The following is a 21,548-nucleotide window of genomic DNA, read 5'->3' as shown; positions in this document are numbered from 1 at the left end:
TAATGAATATACACACAGGCCAATTTAATTTCACTCAATTACGCAAATTTACCTGTAAACCAATAAGCATGATGGTCAAATGTATTTCCATTGACTGGTATTTAAAAAATGTATCCTGGTCATTTTAGCCAGCAAAAGTTTAATCAGTTTTTAATTTCTTTTTTATCGACCAAAAAGTTGGTAATTTCCATCTATCGGAAACTCTAGGGTAGACTTAACAGTGAACGGCTTACTTACTGGCCCTTCCCAACAGTCTAGAGGAGAAAACAACTGAAGTTATTGAAAGATAATAACAAAAGGAAGAAATAAACAATGAGTAACGATAACTTGGTTATATACACGGGGTACCAGTACTGAGTCGCCGTGCAGGGGTACGAGGTAGAAGCTGTTCAGGGTCCTGCTGGTTCCAGACTTTCTGAATCGATACCTCTTGCCGTGCGGTAGCAGAGAGAATAGTCTGACTTCGGTAGGGCCTTCCATTGACACCGCATGGTATAGAAGTCCTGGATTGCAGGGAGCTCGGCTCCAGTGATGTACTGGGCTATACGTACAACCCTCTGTATCGCTCTTGTGGTCGGATGCCAAGCAGTTGCTATACCAAGCGGTGATGCAGCCAGTCAAGATGCTCTCAATGGTGCAGCTGTGTGTGGGGACCATGATCATTCCTTTACGATATAGACATCGAGGAACTTGAAGCTCTCGACCCACTCCACTCCATCGATGTGGATGGGGGCATGCTCGGCCCTCCATTTCCTGTAGTCCACAAGCAGCTCCTTTGTCTTGCTGACATTGAAGGAGAAGTTGTTGTCCTGGCACCACACTGCCATAGTCACTGACCACCTCCCTATAGGTTGTCTCATCGTTGTCGGTGATCAGGCCAAACACCAGTGTGTCGTCAGCAAACATATTGATGTTGTTGGAGTCGTGCGCAGATATGCAGTTGTGGGTGAACAAAGTACAGGAGGGGACCCCCCTGTGTTGAGGGTCAGTGTGGTGGAAGTGTTGTTACCTACCCTCACCATCTGATGGCAGCCCACCAGGAAGTGCAGGATCCAGTTGCAGAGGGAGGTTTTCAGTCCTAGAGTCCTGAGCTTAGTGATGAGCTTTGTGGGCACTATGGTGTTGAACGCTGAGCTGTAGTCAATGAATAGCATTCTCACGTAGGTATTCCTCTTGTCCAGGTGGGAAAGGGCAGTGCAATAGAGATTGCGTCATCTGTTGGTGGTAGGCAAATTGTAATGTGTCTGGGATGGTGGTGTTGCAAGGCATTTCATGGCTACAGATGAGTGCTACAGGGCAATAGACAGGTTCTTGGGCACAGGGACTATGGTGGTCTGCTTGAAATTTAATACAGTCTGGGTCAAGGTGAGGTTGAACATTTCAGTCAAGGCACTTACCAGCTGGTCAGCGCATGCTCAGAGTACATGTCCTGGTAATATGTCTGGCCTTGTGAATGCCTACCTGTTTTAAGGTCTTACTCACATTGACTACGGAGGTGCTGTCATGCATGGTTCAGTGTTGCTTGCCTCAAAGCGACCATAGGAATCTAGCTAATCTGGTAGGCTTTCGTCATTGGGCAGCTCGCAGCTGGGTTTCCCTTTGTAATCCATTATAGTTTGCAAGCCCTGCCACATCCAACAAGCGTCAGACCCGGCGTAGTAGGATTCAATCTTAGTTTGCGGCTGGCGACCTGATTTCAATACGGCCGCGGAATCATGCTCCGATCACAACAAGAATTTGCGATAGTAAAGTTTTGAAAAATGTATTTGTTATTCAAAGTAAAAGCCCAAAGAATACTCGCCATTGTGTAATGATTTAACTCCCACCTCTTGTAACATTTATTTTGAAATCACTTATAAATAACTGCACGAGGACAGACCATGACTGACAGGTCGCCAGGCTGAGACACACGTCACAGCTACAAAAACTAGCTAGCTAGAAATTGTGCAAAAATGAGTTTTTCAAAGAAAAGGAAAGTAGACAATGAATGTAGGGTGCTCCAGCAAGAGTGGACATCGAAATATGCCTTTATTGAGGTATCAGGGAAAGCTGTGTGCAAACAGAGCATCGCTGTCTTGAAAGAGTACAACTTGTCCCGACACTTCCAGGCAAATCATGCAGAGACATATAGGAATATGTCTTCTGAGCAGAGGGCAAGTGCATCAAAAGTGTTGCTTTCTCAGTTGCAAGAGCAGCAAGGACTTTTCACAAAACTGCTTTCAGCAAACATCGGAATTGCGAAAGTTAGCTATGTACTGTCCCACAATATTGCTAAAAATAGCAAGCCATTCGCTGAGGGCGAATTCATTAAATAATATTTAATTGACTCTGCAGCAATACTTTGCTCCGACAAGAAAGAGTTGTTTGAAAATGTTTCCTTGTCAAGATGAACAGTGACACGGCGTGTTGAGGATATCGCAGAGAATATGAACAGCAGTTGAAAGACAAGGTAAAGGAGTCATAACCCCAGACTTTGAAATTACAGAGGAGCTTGCTTCAGTGCAGTCAATGAAGAGCACAACCACAGGGAAATATTTATTGGAGGAGGTTAGTAAGTGTGAGTGAGTTTTGAAAAGTTATCCAGTGTGACCACTGATCGGTGCCCAAACTTGACAGGAAAAAATGTTAGCCTTTTTAAAAGGATACAAGATCAAGTAGCTGAGCTGAACCCAGATCAGAATTATTTTCCTGCATTGCATTATTCATCAGGAGGTGCTCTGTAAATGAGCCATGTTCTGGATACATTCACTAAAGTGATAAACTTAAGAGCATAAGAGCAGAATCTTAAAACCACAGGCAGTTTTTCCTCACTGTTGGAAGAGACCGAGTCGGGTCATGCAGCTCTCCCCTACCACACAAACGTGAGATGGCTGAGTTTGGGGAAGGTTCTTTAAAGGGCGTGGGACCTGAAGTCGGAGATTGATGAGTTTTTGCAAATGAAAGGGAAAAATGTGTTTTTCCCTCAACTGCAAGATAAAGAATGGTTGGCTGATTTTGCCTTCACCGTGGACATCATAGCCTCATGAATGAACTGAATTCCAAACTACAAGGGAAGGGCCTTTTTGCACATCAGATGTACAGCCTTGTCAAAGCCTTCAAGGGAAATTACTCCTCCTGACCTTCCAAGTAGAAGCCAACAATCTCACCCACCTTCCGGCACTACTGGCCTGTTCCCTATCAAATCAAATCAAATTTTATTTGTCACATACACATGGTTAGCAGATGTTAATGCGAGTGTAGCGGAATGCTTGTGCATTGCACTTGCTTGTGCATCAGATGACCAGTGGGAGAAGTATGCATCTCTGCTGTGTGCTACATCTCTACATGCACCATGTCCTTTGTAGTAGGTTGGTCTCAGAGTGTCTGTTAGAATGAATCTTCCAGTCTACCAATGGTCGTTTTGAAAAATGAATGAACATTTTCTCCTTTTCTCCGGTTGAGTTTACTATACTATTTTATAAATATACAGCTGCAGACTGAATGTTTAGTCTTAATCTTCACTTGTCGAGAGTTCCTAACCATTTGTGATGTATTCCACTCGCGCTGATCCGGCTTACACCGTAGTCTGCTTGGTCTAATGTTTAATGTCGTCACGAGGGGTTTTATCCACTCTGGCAAAAGGAGGCCTTCCATGACGCCAATATAATGTCTGTGCTCACGTGGGTGTGGTCACTGACTGGGTATAACTTTTTTTTTTATATGAAAAACCATTCTCTCATTAAGAAGGCTAAAATCACATTTAATCATATAAGTTCCACAACATTTAGATGTAAATATGATATATATATATATATATATATATATATATATATATGTGTGAAAGCTCTTAAAGTGACACATGTTTCCATTATAACGTCTTTAATGATCACCAAACAATAAATGTTGGACATGATTATTCTTTAAATACCCACAAACCATTCCAAATGTTTGGATTACAGAAATATTGTTTCTTTATCCAATCTTGGATGTTACAGTACTACAAAATCAGTTGTAATAAAGGGTTTTTTCACTTCCATTTCTGCAGAGTGGGAGAGAGAGTTCCTGCAAGGTATTTACGACCGTCATAAAACGGCCAACTTCAAGGCGCTCTCTGCTCCACACCCAGGAGGGAAGGTCAGGACACACCCCTACCATGTCACAACACAACTGATTGGCTCAAATGCATTAAGAAGGAAAGAAATTCCACAAATGAACTTTTAGCAATGCACACCTGTTATTTGAAATGCATTCCAGGTGACTACCTCATGAAGATGGTTGAGAGAATGCCAAGAGTGTGCAAAGCTGTCAAGGCACAGGGTGGCTACTTTGAAGAATCTCAAATATAAAATAATATATTTTGATTTGTTTAACACTTTTTTGGTAACTACATGATTCCATATGTGTGATTTCATAGTTTTGATGTCTTCACTATTATTCTTCAATGTAGAAAATAGTACAAATACAGAAAAACCCTGGAATGCAATGCACTGAAAGTTTCAACCAGTAGATTTCAACTACCCCTAAATTCACTCCTCCAGAACTGGGACTTCGTCACTCTAAACATGTTTCTGTTTAGTAAACTATCTTAGCTGAAAACATTGAGGAAACATTTGAGAAATAAGTGCAACCTAACCTTTGCGGACACCTAAGCCCTATTCTATGAATTGGGTTTGAGGAGTTGGCGAGAGAACTTTAGCCAACTCTGAGTTCAACTTGGGATAACAGGGACCACGAAAGTGGCTCACCTTTTAGACAGGTACATTTGAATGGTAATGATTCCTTCAGAACTAACCTGCTCTGGGGCAGTCTAACTCAGGGCAACTCCATGTATCCTAAATTAAGTGTCTGTCATGAGTTGAAGACCATTGAAATCAAATAAACCCCCTCTCAAATACGTTGTCATCATCCCCTTCATTTGAGGAAGACAACTGATTATAATTATTGTAGTACTTTTTTGGGGGTCTGAAAAAATAAATCATGTTTCAATACCTATCATGTTACACATTTAGTAATGACAGCATTTGCTTTTTCATGCGATTTGTATTTAAAAATGTGCGAAAAGCAAACTGATAGCTGCAACAGACCTTAGACATAGACTGAGTTTACAAAACATTGGGAACCTGCTCTTTCCATGACATCAACCGACCAGGTGAAAGTTATGATCCTTTATTGATGTCACTTCTCGTCAGTCAGTGTTAATGAAGGGGAGGAGATAAATTAAAGAAGAATTATTAAGCCTTGAGACATGGATTGTGTGTGTGTGCCATTCAGAGTTCGAATGGGCAAGAAAAAAATATATTTAACCTCTCTGGGATAGGTGGGATATTAGCGTCCCACCTGGCCAAAATCCAGTGAAAATGCAGAGCGCCAAATTCAAATAAATCACTATTAAAAATGTAACTTTCATGAAATCACACATGCAGTACACCAAATTAAAGCTACACTTGTTATGAATCCAGCCAACGTGTCAGATTTCAAAAAGGCTTTACGGCGAAAGCAAACAATTATCTGAGGGTAGCACCCCAGCAAACAAACACAGACAATCATATTTCAACCCTCCAGGCCCGACACAAAACGCAGCAATAAAGATATAATTCATGCCTTACCTTTGAGCTTCTTCTGTTGGCACTCCAATATGTCCCATAAACATCACAAATGGTCCTTTTGTTCAATTAATTCCGTCGATATATATCCAAAATGTCCATGAATTTGGCGCGTTTGATCCAGAAAAACACCGGTTCCAACTCGCCCAACATGACTACAAAATTTCTCATAAGTTACCTGTAAGCTTTGTCCAAACATTTCAAACTACTTTCCTAATACAACTTTAGGTATTTAACGTAAATAATCAATAAAATTTAAGACGGGATATACTGTGTTCAAAACTGGAGGAAAACAAAGTGTAGCGTACTTTTCAGGTCACTCGCCTCCATCAAAGAGTACACATCCCTCTACCCTCGTTCTGAACAGTGCTACTACTTCATTTCTCAAAGGAAAAACCTCAACCAATTTCTAAGACTGTTGACATCCAGTGGAAGTGATAGGGACTGCAAGGGACTGCGTTTATACTTCCGGCGCCGACAGAGATGGCCGCCTCGCTTCGCGTTCCTAGGAAACTATGCAGTTTTTTGTTTTTTTACGTGTTATTTCTTACACTAGTACCCCAGGTCATCTTAGGTTTCTTTACATACAGCCGAGAAGAACTACTGAATATAAGATCAGCGTCAACTCACCATCAGTACGACCAAGAATATGTTTTTCGCGATGCGGATCCTGTGTTCTGCCTTACAACCAGTGTAACCGAGTGGATCACATGCAGCGACCCAAAAAAAAAAAAAAAAAACGACTCAGAAAAAGAGGGAAACGAAGCGGTCTTCTGGTCAGACTCCGGAGACGGGCACATTGTGCACCACTCCCTAGCATTCTTCTTGCCAATGTCCAGTCTCTTGACAACAAGGTTGATGAAATCCGAGCAAGGGTAGCATTCCAGAGGGACATCAGAGACTGTAACGTTCTCTGCTTCACGGAAACATGGCTAACTGGAGAGACGCAATCCGAAGCGGTGCAGCCAGCGGGTTTCTCCACGCATCGCGCCGACAGGAACAAACATCTTTCTGGTAAGAAGACGGGCGGGGGCGTATGCCTTATGGCCAACGTGACATGGTGTGATGAAAGAAACATACAGGAACTCAAATCCTTCTGTTCACCTGATTTAGAATTCCTCACAATCAAATGTAGACCGCATTATCTACCAAGAGAATTCTCTTCGATTATAATCACAGCCGTATATATCCCCCCCCAAGCAGACACATCGATGGCTCTGAACGAACTTTATTTAACTCTCTGCAAACTGGAAACGATTTATCCGGAGGCTGCATTCATTGTAGCTGGGGATTTTAACAAGGCTAATCTGAAAACAAGACTCCCTAAATTTTATCAGCATATCGATTGCGCAATCAGGGGTGGAAAGACCCTGGATCATTGTTACTCTAACTTCCGCGACGCATATAAGGCCCTGCCCCGCCCCCCTTTCGGAAAAGCTGACCATGACTCCATTTTGTTGATCCCTGCCTACAGACAGAAACTAAAACAAGAAGCTCCCACGCTGAGGTCTGTCCAACGCTGGTCTGACCAAGCTGACTCCACACTCCAAGACTGCTTCCATCAGGTGGACTGGGAGATGTTTCGTATTGCGTCAGACAACAACATTGACGAATACGCTGATACGGTGTGCGAGTTCATTAGAACGTGCGTTGAAGATGTCGTTCCCATAGCAACGATTAAAACATTCCCTAACCAGAAACCGTGGATTGATGGCAGCATTCGTGTGAAACTGAAGGCACGAACCACTGCTTTTAATCAGGGCAAGGTGTCTGGTAACATGACTGAATACAAACAGTGCAGCTATTCCCTCCGCAAGGCTATCAAACAAGCTAAGCGCCAGTACAGAGACAAAGTAGAATCTCAATTCAACGGCTCAGACACAAGAGGTATGTGGCAGGGTCTACAGTCAATCACGGACTACAGGAAGAAACCCAGCCCAGTCACGGACCAGGATGTCTTGCTCCCAGGCAGACTAAATAACTTTTTGCCCGCTTTGAGGACAATACAGTGCCACTGACACGGCCTGCAACGGAAACATGCGGTCTCTCCTTCACTGCAGCCGAAGTGAGTAAGACATTTAAACGTGTTAACCCTCGCAAGGCTGCAGGCCCAGACGGCATCCCCAGCCGCGCCCTCAGAGCATGCGCAGACCAGCTGGCCGGTGTGTTTACGGACATATTCAATCAATCCCTATACCAGTCTGCTGTTCCCACATGCTTCAAGAGGGCCACCATTGTTCCTGTTCCCAAGAAAGCTAAGGTAACTGAGCTAAACGACTACCGCCCCGTAGCACTCACATCCGTCATCATGAAGTGCTTTGAGAGACTAGTCAAGGACCATATCACCTCCACCCTACCTGACACCCTTGACCCACTCCAATTTGCTTACCGCCCAAATAGGTCCACAGACGATGCAATCTCAACCACACTGCACACTGCCCTAACCCATCTGGACAAGAGGAATACCTATGTGAGAATGCTGTTCATCGACTACAGCTCGGCATTCAACACCATAGTACCCTCCAAGCTCGTCATCAAGCTCGAGACCCTGGGTCTCGACCCCGCCCTGTGCAACTGGGTACTGGACTTCCTGACGGGCCGCCCCCAGGTGGTGAGGGTAGGCAGCAACATCTCCCACCCCGCTGATCCTCAACACTGGGGCCCCACAAGGGTGCGTTCTGAGCCCTCTCCTGTACTCCCTGTTCACCCACGACTGCGTGGCCATGCACGCCTCCAACTCAATCATCAAGTTTGCGGACGATACAACAGTGGTAGGCTTGATTACCAACAACGACGAGACGGCCTACAGGGAGGAGGTGAGGGCCCTCGGAGTGTGGTGTCAGGAAAATAACCTCACACTCAACGTCAACAAAACTAAGGAGATGATTGTGGACTTCAGGAAACAGCAGAGGGAACACCCCCCTATCCACATCGATGGAACAGTAGTGGAGAGGGTAGCAAGTTTTAAGTTCCTCGGCATACACATCACAGACAAACTGAATTGGTCCACTCACACAGACAGCATCGTGAGGAAGGCGCAGCAGCGCCTCTTCAACCTCAGGAGGCTGAAGAAATTCGGCTTGTCACCAAAAGCACTCACAAACTTCTACAGATGCACAATCGAGAGCATCCTGGCGGGCTGTATCACCGCCTGGTATGGCAACTGCACCGCCCTCAACCGTAAGGCTCTCCAGAGGGTAGTGAGGTCTGCACAACGCATCACCGGGGGCAAACTACCTGCCCTCCAGGACACCTACACCACCCGATGCTACAGGAAGGCCATAAAGATCATCAAGGACATCAACCACCCGAGCCACTGCCTGTTCACCCCGCTGTCATCCAGAAGGCGAGGTCAGTACAGGTGCATCAAAGCTGGGACCGAGAGACTGAAAAACAGCTTCTATCTCAAGGCCATCAGACTGTTAAACAGCCACCGCTAACATTGAGTGGCTACTGCCAACACACTGTCAATGACACTGACTCTACTCCAGCCACTTTAATCATGGGAATTGATGGGAAATGATGTAAATATATCACTAGCCACTTTAAACAATGCTACCTTATATAATGTTACTTACCCTACATTGTTCATCTCATATGCATACGTTGATACTGTACTCTATATCATCGACTGCATCCTTATGTAATACATGTATCACTAGCCACTTTAACTATGCCACTTGGTTTACATACTTATCTCATATGTATATACTGTACTCGATATCATCTACTGTATCTTGCCTATGCTGCTCTGTACCATCACTCATTCATATATCCTTATGTACATATTCTTTATCCCCTTACACTGTGTATAAGACAGTAGTTTTTTTTGGAATTGTTAGTTAGATTACTTGCTTTTTATTACTGCATTGTCGGAACTAGAAGCACAAGCATTTCGCTACACTCGCATTAACATCTGCTAACCATGTGTATGTGACAAATAAAATTTGATTTGATTTGAAGAAGGTCCCTTAGAAATCTGGATTCCCAATGAAAACCCATTGAAAAAGTGTGACCTCCAAAAAAAATACAAAAACTGAATTTGTCCTCGGGGTTTCGCCTGCTAAATAAGCTCTGTTATATTCACAGACATGATTCAAAGAGTTCTAGAAACTTCAGAGTGTTTTCTATCCAAATCTACTAATAATATGCATATCTTAGCTTCTGGACCTGAGTAGCAGGCAGTTTACTTTGGACACGCTTTTCATTCATCATACTGCCACCTATCCCAAAGAAGTTTTAAGTGCCTTTGAACGGAGTATGGTAGTAGGTGCCAGGCGCACCAGTTTGAGTGTGTCAAGGAACCTACCAGGTACAACCTTAAATCCGTAACCATGGACACCCTCTTAGATATCATCCTGACCAACTTGCCCTCTAAATACACCTCTGCTTCCTTCAACCAGGATCTCAGCGATCACTGCCGCATTGCCTGTGTGCATAATGGGTCAAACGCTCCCTAAAACACTTCTGCGAGCAGGCCTTTCTGATGGACCTGGATCAAGTATCCTGGAAGGATGTTGACCTTATCCCGTCAGTAGAGGATCTCTGGTTGCTCTTCAAACGTGCTTTCCTCTCCATCTTAAATAAGCATGCTCCATTCAAAAAATGTTGACCTAAGAACAGATATAGCCCTTGGTTCACCCCAGACTTGACTGCCCTTGACCAGCACAAAAACATCATGTGGCGTTCTGCATTTGCATCGAATAGCCCCTGCGATATGCAACTTTTCCGGGAAGTCAGGAACCAATATACACAGTCAGTTAGGAAAGCTAAGGCTAGCTTTTTCAAACAGAAATTTTCACCCTGTAGCACTAATTCCAAAAAGTGTTGGGACACTAAAGTTTGTGGAGAATAAGATCACCTCCTCCCAGCTGCCCACTGCATTGAAGATAGGAAACACTGTCACCACCGATAAACTTATAGCCCTATATCCATCCTGCCCTGCCTTTCTAAAATCTTTGAAAGCCAAGTTAATAAACAGATCACCGACCATTTTGAATCCCACCGTACCTTCTCCACTATGCTATCTGGTTTCCGAGCTGGTCATGGGTGCACCTTAGCCACGCTCAAGGTCCTAAACGATATCATAAACCCCATCGATAAAAGACAGTGATGTGCAGTCGTTTTCATTGACCTGGCTAAGGCTTTCGACTCTGTCAATCATTGCATTCTTATCGGCAGACTCAATAGCCTTGGTTTCTCAAATGACGTCCTCGCCTGGTTCACCAACTACTTCTCAGAGTTCAGTGTGTAAAATCGGAGGGCCTGTTGTCCGGACCTCTGGCAGGCTCTATGGGGGTGCCACAGGGTTCAATTCTCAGGCCGACTCTTTTCTCTGTATATATCAATGATGTCACTCTTGCTGCTGGTGATTCTCTAATCCACCTATACGCAGACGACACCATTCTGTGTACATCTGGCCCTTCTTTGGACCCTGTGCTAACAAACCTCCAAACAAGCTTCAATGCCATACAACTTTCCTTCCGTGGCCTCCAACTGCTCTTAAATGCTAGTAAAGCTAAGTGCATGCTCTTCAACCGATTGCTGCCCGCACCCTCCCGCCCAACTAGCATCACTACTCTGGACGGTTCTGACTTAGAATATGTGGACAACTACAAATACCTAGGTGTCTGGTTAAGACTGTAAACTCTCCTTCCACCACCCAAAGGACATCCAGCCAACTTGTGGGAAGCATTGGATACAATATTAGGAAGGTGTATCTAATCTTTTGTACACTGTGTTTAATATATAGATGGCAGTTCGCATTCAAGTCAAGACTGGCAGCCATTGCTAATGTACCCATGAGTTTAACAGTCAAAAAACCCTTCTATGGCCACAATGCTACAAGATGTTCCACAGATAGAAGGAACGATAGGAGTGGGAAAAGGGTGCTTGTGCATTCATAAGCGCACCAAAGATGGTATGCTTTTATTTTGATTTCGGCACAAATTAAAAAGTGGCACTGACTTGCCCTTGGATTAATGTTTCAGCATTGTCTCAATAATAGTTTGGCGTTTGACTAGCAATGTACGACATGCGCACGCAGTTACAAGCCTGTTAGTTAGCGGGCAGGCGGACGAGCAATATCCACCGTCGTAGTACGGATGAAGCCTAAGCTGGAATGTGAAGCTAACTGAAGTTGGCTATCTTTATGAAAGCCTGAGTAGATCTTGCTCTGTAGTATAGCAACAGTGTGATGTCTTTTTGAACTCAAGCTCAGTGTAAAAGTTGGCCTTCATTGGAAATGAAAACACATTTAACTAGGACAAAACACACATCACGACAAGAGAGACAACGCTACATAAAGAGAGACCTAAGACAACAACATAGCATGGCAGCAACACATGACGACACCATAATTAAGTTTGGCGATGACACAACAGTGGTAGGCCTGATCAGTGATGAGACAGCCTATAGGGAGGTCGTCAGAGACCTGACTGTGTGGTGCAAGGACAACAACCTCTCCCTCAATGTGATCAAGACCAAGAGGAAGGCCTAAAAAAGACTCCAGCCACCCTAGTCAGACTGTTCTCTCTGCTACCACACGGCAAGCGGTACCTGAGCACCACGTGCTAAACAGCTTCTACCCCCAATCCATAAGACTCTTGAACTTCTAATCAAATGGCTCCCCAGACTAATCAAATGCCCCCCCCCCTCTTTTACGCTGCTGCTACTCTGTTATTATCTATGCATTGTCACTTTAATAGCTACCTGCATGTACATATTACCTCAATCACCTCGACTAACCGGTGCCCCTGCACATTGACTCTGTTCCTAGTACAACCTGTATGCCTCGCTATTGTTATTTTATTGCTGCTCTTTAATTATTATTTTTATTTTTTTTTGTATTTTTCTTAACTGCATTGTTGGGGGTTTTTAAGTAAGCATTTCAATGTAAGCATTTCCTGCTGTATTCAGCACGTGACATAACTTTTGATTTAATTTGAACACAACGTGGCAGCGGCACAACATGGTAGCAGGACAAAAACAGGCACAGACAACAGCACAAAGGGCAAGAAGGTAGAGACAACAATTCATCCCGTAAAGCAGCAACAACGTCCATGATTGAGTCTTTGAATGAAAAGATTGAGATAAAACTGTCCAGTTTGAGTTTTTGTTGCATTAAGTTCCAGTCGCTAGCTGCGGCGAACTGAAAAGACGGGCGACCCAAGGATGTGTGTGCTTTAGGGACCTTTTGGTGCGGCAGGTAGGCTAGTAATAAGAGCGTTGGGCCAGTAACCGAAAGGTTGCTAGATCGAATCCCAGAGCTGACAAGGTAAAAATCTGTCATTCTGCCCCTGAACACTAAGAAAGCTTTGTTGTAGAGCGTTTATCACAAAATCCGGGGAGGTGCCAGCTGAGTATGAGACTGTATCATCTGCATATAAATGGATAAGAGAGCTTCCTACTGTCTGAGCTATGTTGTTGATGTAAATTGAGAAGAGCGTGAGGCCTAGGATTGAGCCTTGGGGTACTTCCTTGGTGACAGGCAGTGGCTGTCTGTACATCAGTGGCTGAGACAGCAGATGTTCTGACTTCATACACTGCACTATTTGAGAGAGGTAGTTTGCAAACCAGGCCAAAGACCCCTCAGAGACACAAGTACTCCTTAGCCGGTCCACAAGAATGGAATGGTCTACCGAATCAAAAGCTTTGGTCAAGTCAGTAAAAATAGCAATAAGTCTTGCACCAGTGTTTTCTCTGAAAGTAGCACCGATACTCTGGTGAAGGGTATATATATCATTTGGCCACTGTTCTGTAGGGTTTCTTTCATCATTCAGTGGAATTTAACAAGAATGGTTATAGCTTTTAACTTAGATGATTCGTATTTGATCTTACTTTTATGTACTTTTGTTCATGTTTGACACACACACACACACACACACACACACACGGTTATCATCATCCATCTGCTTTCTGTCTGTGTTTTTGCTTGAACATATTAACTCCCCTCCCATTTGTGTTTTTTGGTTGATGCAGTTCCTGTGGTGAATGGGGGCACAGCCAATAGGGAGCCCTGTCTGTTCCCCTTTCTCTTTCTGGGGAAGGAGTACTCGGACTGTACCACTGATGGACGGGGGGACGAACGCCTGTGGTGCGCCACAACCTACGACTACGACAGGGACAAGAGATGGGGTTTCTGTGAGAGTAAGTCGGCATGGGCATTTCAGACCTTGAGGAAACTCAAAAGTGAGTTACTGTTATATTCTAATATTATTCAGTGTGTGAATATATTGGTTTAATTTGTGAGCTATTGCAAAACTTGTAAGCTCAGTGAGGAACAAATTTGGAATTGGCCTAGACTGACCAATCATTTGAGTGAACCTTAGCTGACAGCAATTTTTCTGTCTCTTTTTGTTCCCTCCCTCTTACAGCATGCATATGTCAAAACAAGACACATTTTTTGTCCCTCTCCCATAGAGATAAAACTGTCCAGTTTGAGTGTTTGTTGAATTTAGTTCCAGTCGCTAGCAGCGACGAACTGAAAAGACGAGCGACCCAAGGATGTGTGTGCTTTAGGGACCTTTTGGGGCGGCAGGTAGGCTAGTAGTTAGAGCGTTGGAGAGGGACACACCCCATAGAGAGGGACACACCCACTACTTACGAGGCTGAAACAAATTGTGAATAAATCAAATTGTGTTGTATTGTAGCGGAGGAGCAGGCTGAGCAGAGGCATGTAGCGGAGGAGGCCGAAAAGGAGTACCAGACTGCCCTCCGCATGATCAACGGAACCAACCGGAAGAGCCAGAAGAAAGAGTGAGCTCTCTTCCTTGTCTCACCTACACACTAATCTCTCACATTCTCCTTTAGTGTTCATAAGTGTGCCTGCTGAAAGCAAGAAAATTCCAGACATTCCACTTACTCTTATTATTATTTGCTTTAGCGCTTAAACCACTTAAGCGATCAACACCAAACACACTTTTTAAAATGCAGACAGACTGTCTTTAGGTTGCTTGAGAAAGTTAGGACCGGTTTTGGGAAACCCCTCCACATTGACGTATCCACATTTGCATTACTCATCTCATTTATATATACTGTATTCTATTCTATTGTACCTTAGTGCCGCTTTGACAATGCTCGCCCATATATTTATATATTCTTAATTCAATTCCTTTACTTAGATTTGTGTGTATTGGGTGTATGTTGTGAAAATGTTAGATATTACTCGTTGGATATTACTTCACTGACGGAGCTAGAAACACAAGCATTTCGCTACACCCGCAATAACATCTGCTAAATGTGTGTGTGACCAAAGAAATTTGATTTGTATATTATTTTATGCCTTTTGAATTCAGGCTAACACAAAATGTGGAATAAGTCAAGGAGTATGAATACTTTCTGAAGGCAATGTACACACACAATGTACACACACATTCCTATACAAATATACATTCTTATTTACTAAAATCACAAAATAGCCATCCTATCATCTCAGCATGTGCTAAACCATGATGTGGCTATACAAATGGTAGCCTATATGAGGCTCAGGTGCATATAGCAGGAGTTAGTCAAATCCCACGTCTCTGTTTTAAACCAAGGTGCTCCCTCTGCTGTTTCCTACCATAATACCCTAAAATGAGAAATGTTTAAAAAAAATTTTTTTTTAATGTTTGCAAATTCATTGGAAATGATATACAAAAGATCTAATTTACAAAAGTATTTACACCCCTGAGTCAATACTTTGTAGATGCAACTTTGGGGGCAATTACAGCTGTGAGATTCTTTGGGGTACGTCTCTTGAGCTTTGCACACCTGGATTGTAAAATATTTGCATATTTTCAAGTCTTGCCTTATTTTGAAGCCAATTTAAGTCAATACTGTAACCAGGCCACTCAGGATCATTCAATGTCTTCTTGGTAAGCAATTCCAGTGTATATTTGGCTTTGTGTTTTAGGTTATTGTCCTACTGATAGGTGCATTTGTCTCCCAGTGTTTGTTGGAAATCAGATTGCACCAGGTTTTCCTCTAGGATTTTGCCTGTCTTTGTAGCTGTATCTCATGTATTTTATCCTAAAAAACTTCCTAGTCCTTGCTGATGACAAACATACCCATAACATGATGCAGCCTCCACCATGCCTGAAAATATGAAAAGTGGTACTCAGTGATGTGTTGTGTTGGATTTGCCCCAAACATAACACTTTGTATTCAGGACAAAAAGTTAATTTCTTTGCCACATTTTTTGCAGTATTACTTAAGTGTCTTGTTGCAAACAGGATGCATGTTTAAAATGTGTAATATATATATATATATACACACACACAAAGTCGTGGCCAAGAGTTTTGAGAATTACACAAATATCAATTTTCACAAAGTCTGTTGCCTCAGTTTGTATGATGGCAATTTGCATATACTCCAGAATGTTATGAAGAGTGATCAGATGAATTACAATTAATTGCAAAGTCCCTCTTTGCCATACAAATGAACTGAATCCCCCCAAAACATTTCCACTGCATTTCAGCCCTGCCACAAAAGGACCAGGTGACATCATGTCAGTGATTCTCTTGTTAACACAGGTGTAAGTGTTGACGAAGACAAGGCTGGAGATCACTCTGTCATGCTGATTGAGTTTGAATAACAGACTGGAAGCTTCAAAAGGAGGGTGGTGCTTGGGATCATTGTTCTTCCTCTGTCAACCGTTGTTACCTGCAAGGAAACACGTGCCGTCATCATTGCTTTGCACAAAAAGGGCTTCATAGGCAAGGATATTGCTGCCAGTAAGATTGCATCTAAATCAACCATTTATCGGATCATCAAGAACTTCAAGGAGAGCGGTTGAATTGTTGTGAAGAAGGTTTCAGGGTGCCCAAGAAAGTCCAGCAAGCGCCAGGACCGTCTCCTAAAGTTGATTCAGCTGCGGGATCGGTGCACCACCAGTACAGAGCTTACTCAGGATGGCAGCAGGCAGGTGTTAGTGCATCTGCACGCACAGTGAGGCGAAGACTTTTGGAGGATGGCCTGGTGTCAAGAAGGGCAGCAAAGAAGCCACTTCTCTCCAGAAAAACATCTGGGACAGACTGATATATTGCAAAAGGTACAGGGATTGGACTTCTGAGGACTGGGGTAAAGTCATTTTCTCTGGTGAATCCCATTCCCGAATGTTTGGGGCATCTAAGATCAGTACTGTATCATGCCAACAGTAAAGCATCCTGAGACCATTCATGTGTGGGGTTGCTTCTCAGCCAAGGGAGTGGGCTCACTCACAATTTTGCCTCTAAGAACACAGCCATGAATAAAGAATGGTACCAACACATCCTCCGAGAGCAACTTTCCCCAACCATCCAGGAACAGTTTGGTGATGAACAATACCTTTTCCAGCATGATGGAGCACCTTGCCATAAAGCAAAGGTGACAACTAAGTGGCTTGGGGAACAAAACATCAATATTTTGGGTCCATGGCCAGGAAACACCCCAGACCTTAATCCTATTGAGAACTTGTGGTCAATCCTCAAGAGACAGGTGGACAAACAAAAACCCACAAATTCTGACAAACTCCAAGCATTGATTATTCAAGAATGGGCTGCCATCAGTCAGGATGTGGCCCAGAAGTTAATTGACAGTATGCCAGGGCAAATTGCAGAGGTCTTGATAAAGAAGGGTCAACACTGCAAATATTGATTCTTTACAATAACTTCATGTAATTGTCAATAAAAGCCTTTGACACTTATGAAATGCTTGTAATTATACTTCAGTACTCCATAGGAACATCTGACAAAAATATCTAAAGACACTGAAGCAGCAAACTTTGTGGAAATTAATATTTGTGTCATTCTCAAAACTTTTGGCCACGAATGTACACACAGTTGAAGTCGGAGGTTTACATACACTTAGGTTGGAGTCATTAAAACTCGTTTTTCAACCCCTCCACAAATGTCTTGTTAACAAACTATAGTTTTGGCAAGTCGGTTAGGACATCTACTTTGTGCATGACACAAGTCATTTTTCCAATAATTTTTTACAGACAGATTATTTCACTTATAATTCACAGTATCACAATTCCAGTGGGTCAGAAGTTTACATACACTAAGTTGACTGTGCCTTTAAACAGCTTGGAAAATTCCAGAAAATTCCATCATGGCTTTAGAAGCTTCTGATAGGCTCATTGACGTCAATTGGAGGTGTACCTGTGGATGTATTTCAAGGCCTACCTTCAAACTTCAAACCTACCTTGCTTGACATCATGGGAAAACCAAAAGAAATCAGCCAAGACCTCAGAACAAAAATTGTAGACGTCCACAAGTCTGGTTCATCCTTGGGAGCAATTTCCAAATGCTTGAAGGGACCACGTTCATCTGTACAAACAATAGTACACAAGTATAAAGACCATAGGACCACGCAGGAGTCTTTGGTGTGAAAAGTGCAAATCCATCCCAGAACAACAGCAAAGGACCTTGTGAAGATGCTGGAGGAAACAGGTACAAAAGTATCTATATCCACAGTAAAACGAGTCCTATATCGACATAACCTGAAAGGCCGCTCAGCAAGGAAGAAGCCACTGCTCCAAAACTGCCATAATAAAGCCAGACTACGGTTTGCAACTGCACATGGAGACAAAGATCATACTTTTTGTAGAAATGTCCTCTGGTCTGATGAAACAAAAATAGAACTGTTTGGCAATCGTTATGTTTGGAGGTAGAAGGGGAGGCTTGCAAGCCGAAGAACACCATCCCAACTGTGAAGCAGCATCATGCTTTGGGTATGCTTTGCTGCAGGAGGGACTGGTGCACTTCACAATGAAAATGATGTGGATATATTGAGCAACATCTCAAGACATCAGTCATGAAGATAAAGCTTGGTTTCAATGGGTCTTCGTAATGGACAATGACCCCAAGCATACTTCCAAAGTTGTGGCAAAATGGCTTAAGGACAACAAAGTCAAGGTATTGGAGATGCCATCACAACGCCCTGACCTCAAGCCTATAGAACATTTGTGGGCAGAACTGAAAAAGTGTGTGCGAGCAAGGAGGCCTACAAACCTGCCTCAGTTACACCAGCTCTGTCAGGAGGGCTTTGTCACTACTCATATATAAATGGAAGTCTGTCAGGTACTCAGCAGGAAGGTCTGATTTCTCTATTTTTAAAACAAGACCCAGATGGCAAATATAAAGATCCAGTCTATCTAAAAAAAAAACTGTAGGCCCCTTACATTTCAGTGTTGTGATGCAAAAATACTAGCGAAATGTTAAAATTCTCAGAATTAAAAGGGTTTTACCAGGTATGGTTTATCCTGCTCAGACAGATTTTTTACATGGACAATACATTGGAGATAATATGCGACAACTACTAGAAATAATAGAACATTATGAAACATCTAAGAAGCCAGGAATGGTATTTATAATGGATTTTGATGACTCAAGTTTTATATTAAGTCCTCAAGTTAGATCCCTGCAATGTCTCATTGAAGATCTAGATAACTTTTCTACTCTCTCTGGACTAAAACCTAATTATGATAAGTGTACAATATTACGTATTGGATCTTTATCTAATACCACTTTAACATTACCCTGCAGTTTACCTATAAAATGGGCAGATGGTGAAGTAGACATACTTGGTATTCATATCACAAAGATATAAATAAGCTCTCCGCAATGAATTTCAATAGAAAACTTATAAAAATAGACAGGATCCTGCAACCATGGAGAGATAAATACCTGTCTATTTATGGAAAAATTGCCTTGATTAACTCCTTAGTCATATCTCAGTTTAGTCACTTAGTTATGGCGCTGCCTACTCCTGATGATTCGTTTTTCAAATCATCTGAGCAAAAATATTTCGCTTTATCTGGGCCGCTATACCCGACAAAATAAAACGAGCCTATCTAGATAATGAATAGGAATTGGGTTGAGCCTATTAAATATAAAAGCACTAAGCCTCACCCTAAAAACTTCACTTATTCAAAAGTTTTACTTGAACCCTAAATGGTTCTCAATTAGATTACTAAGAAAAGCTCATCCATTGTTTAAAAATTGCCTTTTTGCCTTTGTGCAGATTGCCATGTCTCATTTTCGATTAATAAAAAAATGATACTTTGAAAAAAGTATCTCTCTTTTTCAAACAAGCTTTGCTGAAGATGTTAGACATCATTGTAAAGGTGGCGGTGGCAAGATGGCGGACGGAAGACAGGGTGGTGCTGCTTCTCATACGAATGCTGTAATTTTATCTAAACCATCAGGTGTACGCCGACCCCAGCTAAGTAACTCATGCAAAGAGTTAAAGCGCAGTTATGTGTTTTATCTACAGTACTCTGCCATGATTGTCAGTTATGTAGCTGCTCTACTGATAATCTCAGTGCGTCCTTGCTGGGATGACACAAATCTACTGCCGGTGAATATCAACACCAAACACATTGGTTCACCGTTCCACGGGAGCGGACAGTACACAGCGTATCATAATGTTCTGAATAATGGCCAAGTCTATCTCGCTCCCTATTCCACTGAACCGTTTAGGCGTAACAAACACAAGTCCAAAATTTATCGGAAACTGTTAAACTACCTGTTCACTACCCTCCTGCTCTCCGGGGATGTGCAACTCAATCCTGGGCCCAACATCACCGAGCCAGCGATACGCACCGGATTGGAAAGTGGTGGATGGCCTCATCCACTGATCGTCGCCGCTGTGGAAGTGGGTGAGTGCTATGGTCCCATGGTTTCTCTCGACTCAACCGGCTCCAGGATAGATTTTGACTCTTCAAACATACCCAAATCGCTATATGCGATCCCTGACTCTACTTCTGGTACGCAAGCTGTTTTAATTAGTTCCCCGCCTCCAGTGCAGGCGGGAGGGATTGTTAATTGCGCTACCGAACTGCCCCTAATCAAAACTAAACAAAACAGCCTAAACCCAGCCGTCAGAAAACACAGAAAATTTTACTTTTTTCAATGTGTCAACCACTCTCGGGTCATTTGGGACCCACGAGCTAAGCCCAAGGGACTACTAGGGGGGCACTTGAACATTCGTAGTGTCATTCCAAAAAGTGATCAGATTCAACATCTACTCACAGACTCCAACCTTGACTTCCTCTGCCTCAGAGACATGGCTCCATAAAAACTCTCCATATGCTGCTTTGATTGTGCCTGGCTACAATGTTTTCAGGAGAGACAGGATTGGAGGAAGAGGAGGGGGTGTGATGATTTACATTAAAGAACATATCCGATGTAAACAAATGGAATGGTCATGTGATAATGAACTAGAATGTATTGGCCTGAACGTTACACTGTCTCCCCAAATGTCTTTTACCCTTATTGGAATGTATAGGCCACCTTCCACCAAAAGTGTGTTTTTTGATCAATTTAATAACATGCTTAGGGAATGTGACTTGGGAAAGAGGTAATCTTAACGGGAGATTTTAACATTAATTATGAAGACAAGTTTTGTAGGAAAACCCTCAAACGGATCACTAATACCTTTGACCTTACACAGCTAGTTAAAGGGCCAACCAGTGTGACTTGTTGCTCTAAAACACAGATTGAGTTGGTGTTCAGTAATAAACCAGAGAGAGTGACTAAATCATTCAATATGGTTACTGGGCTATCTGATCATAATCTGACACTTATAGCCAGAAAGCTTTCTAAGAGCAGGTTTAACCTCTCTACTGTTAGAAAGCAGGATCAACTCAGAATACCTAAGAGTGAATTAAGCTATTTTGAAAACGCAATTAAGGGAATGAACTGGAATGATCTCTTGTCCTATACAGACGTGGAAGCTGATAGTCAGGTTTTTATATCCACAATCCAGACTACAATATTGTTTCCTCAAGAAAATCAAATCCAAACCTGGCCCAAAGAGCACTCTTCCTTGGCTAAATGGAGAAATTTGGAAATTGATGAAAGAACGATATTATGCTTTAAAAATACCCCTAAAATCCAAATTAGAGCATGACAGATGTAGGTTTACCATGTTGAGAAATAAGGTGATGAAAGAAATCAGACAGGCCAAGGCAAACTTTATTCTAAATTGATGGTCTTGGCC

General features: G+C 42.8%; 1 protein-coding gene across 5 annotated transcripts in view; it reads left to right on the top strand.

Moving 5' to 3' along the window:
• The window catches only part of LOC112230651 (protein sel-1 homolog 1), a 68,469-nt gene that overhangs the window by 9,910 nt on the left and 37,011 nt on the right, over positions 1 to 21,548 (top strand). For 4 of the 5 annotated variants that reach the window (XM_024396932.2, XM_024396928.2, XM_024396922.2 and 1 more), the window contains 2 exons: positions 13,563 to 13,730; positions 14,234 to 14,339. In XM_024396932.2, coding sequence (XP_024252700.1) covers positions 13,563 to 13,730; positions 14,234 to 14,339 — 274 coding nt within the window. Of the gene's footprint in view, positions 1 to 4,024; positions 4,114 to 13,562; positions 13,731 to 14,233; positions 14,340 to 21,548 lie in introns of all 5 variants that reach the window. The other variant, XM_042300563.1, reaches the window with a different exon arrangement.

The sequence above is a fragment of the Oncorhynchus tshawytscha genome, linkage group LG18 (assembly GCF_018296145.1).
Source record: "Oncorhynchus tshawytscha isolate Ot180627B linkage group LG18, Otsh_v2.0, whole genome shotgun sequence".
Taxonomy (NCBI): domain Eukaryota; kingdom Metazoa; phylum Chordata; class Actinopteri; order Salmoniformes; family Salmonidae; genus Oncorhynchus; species Oncorhynchus tshawytscha.
The sequence above is the reverse complement of the archived record's forward strand: the minus strand, read 5'-3'. Positions and strand labels throughout refer to the sequence as shown.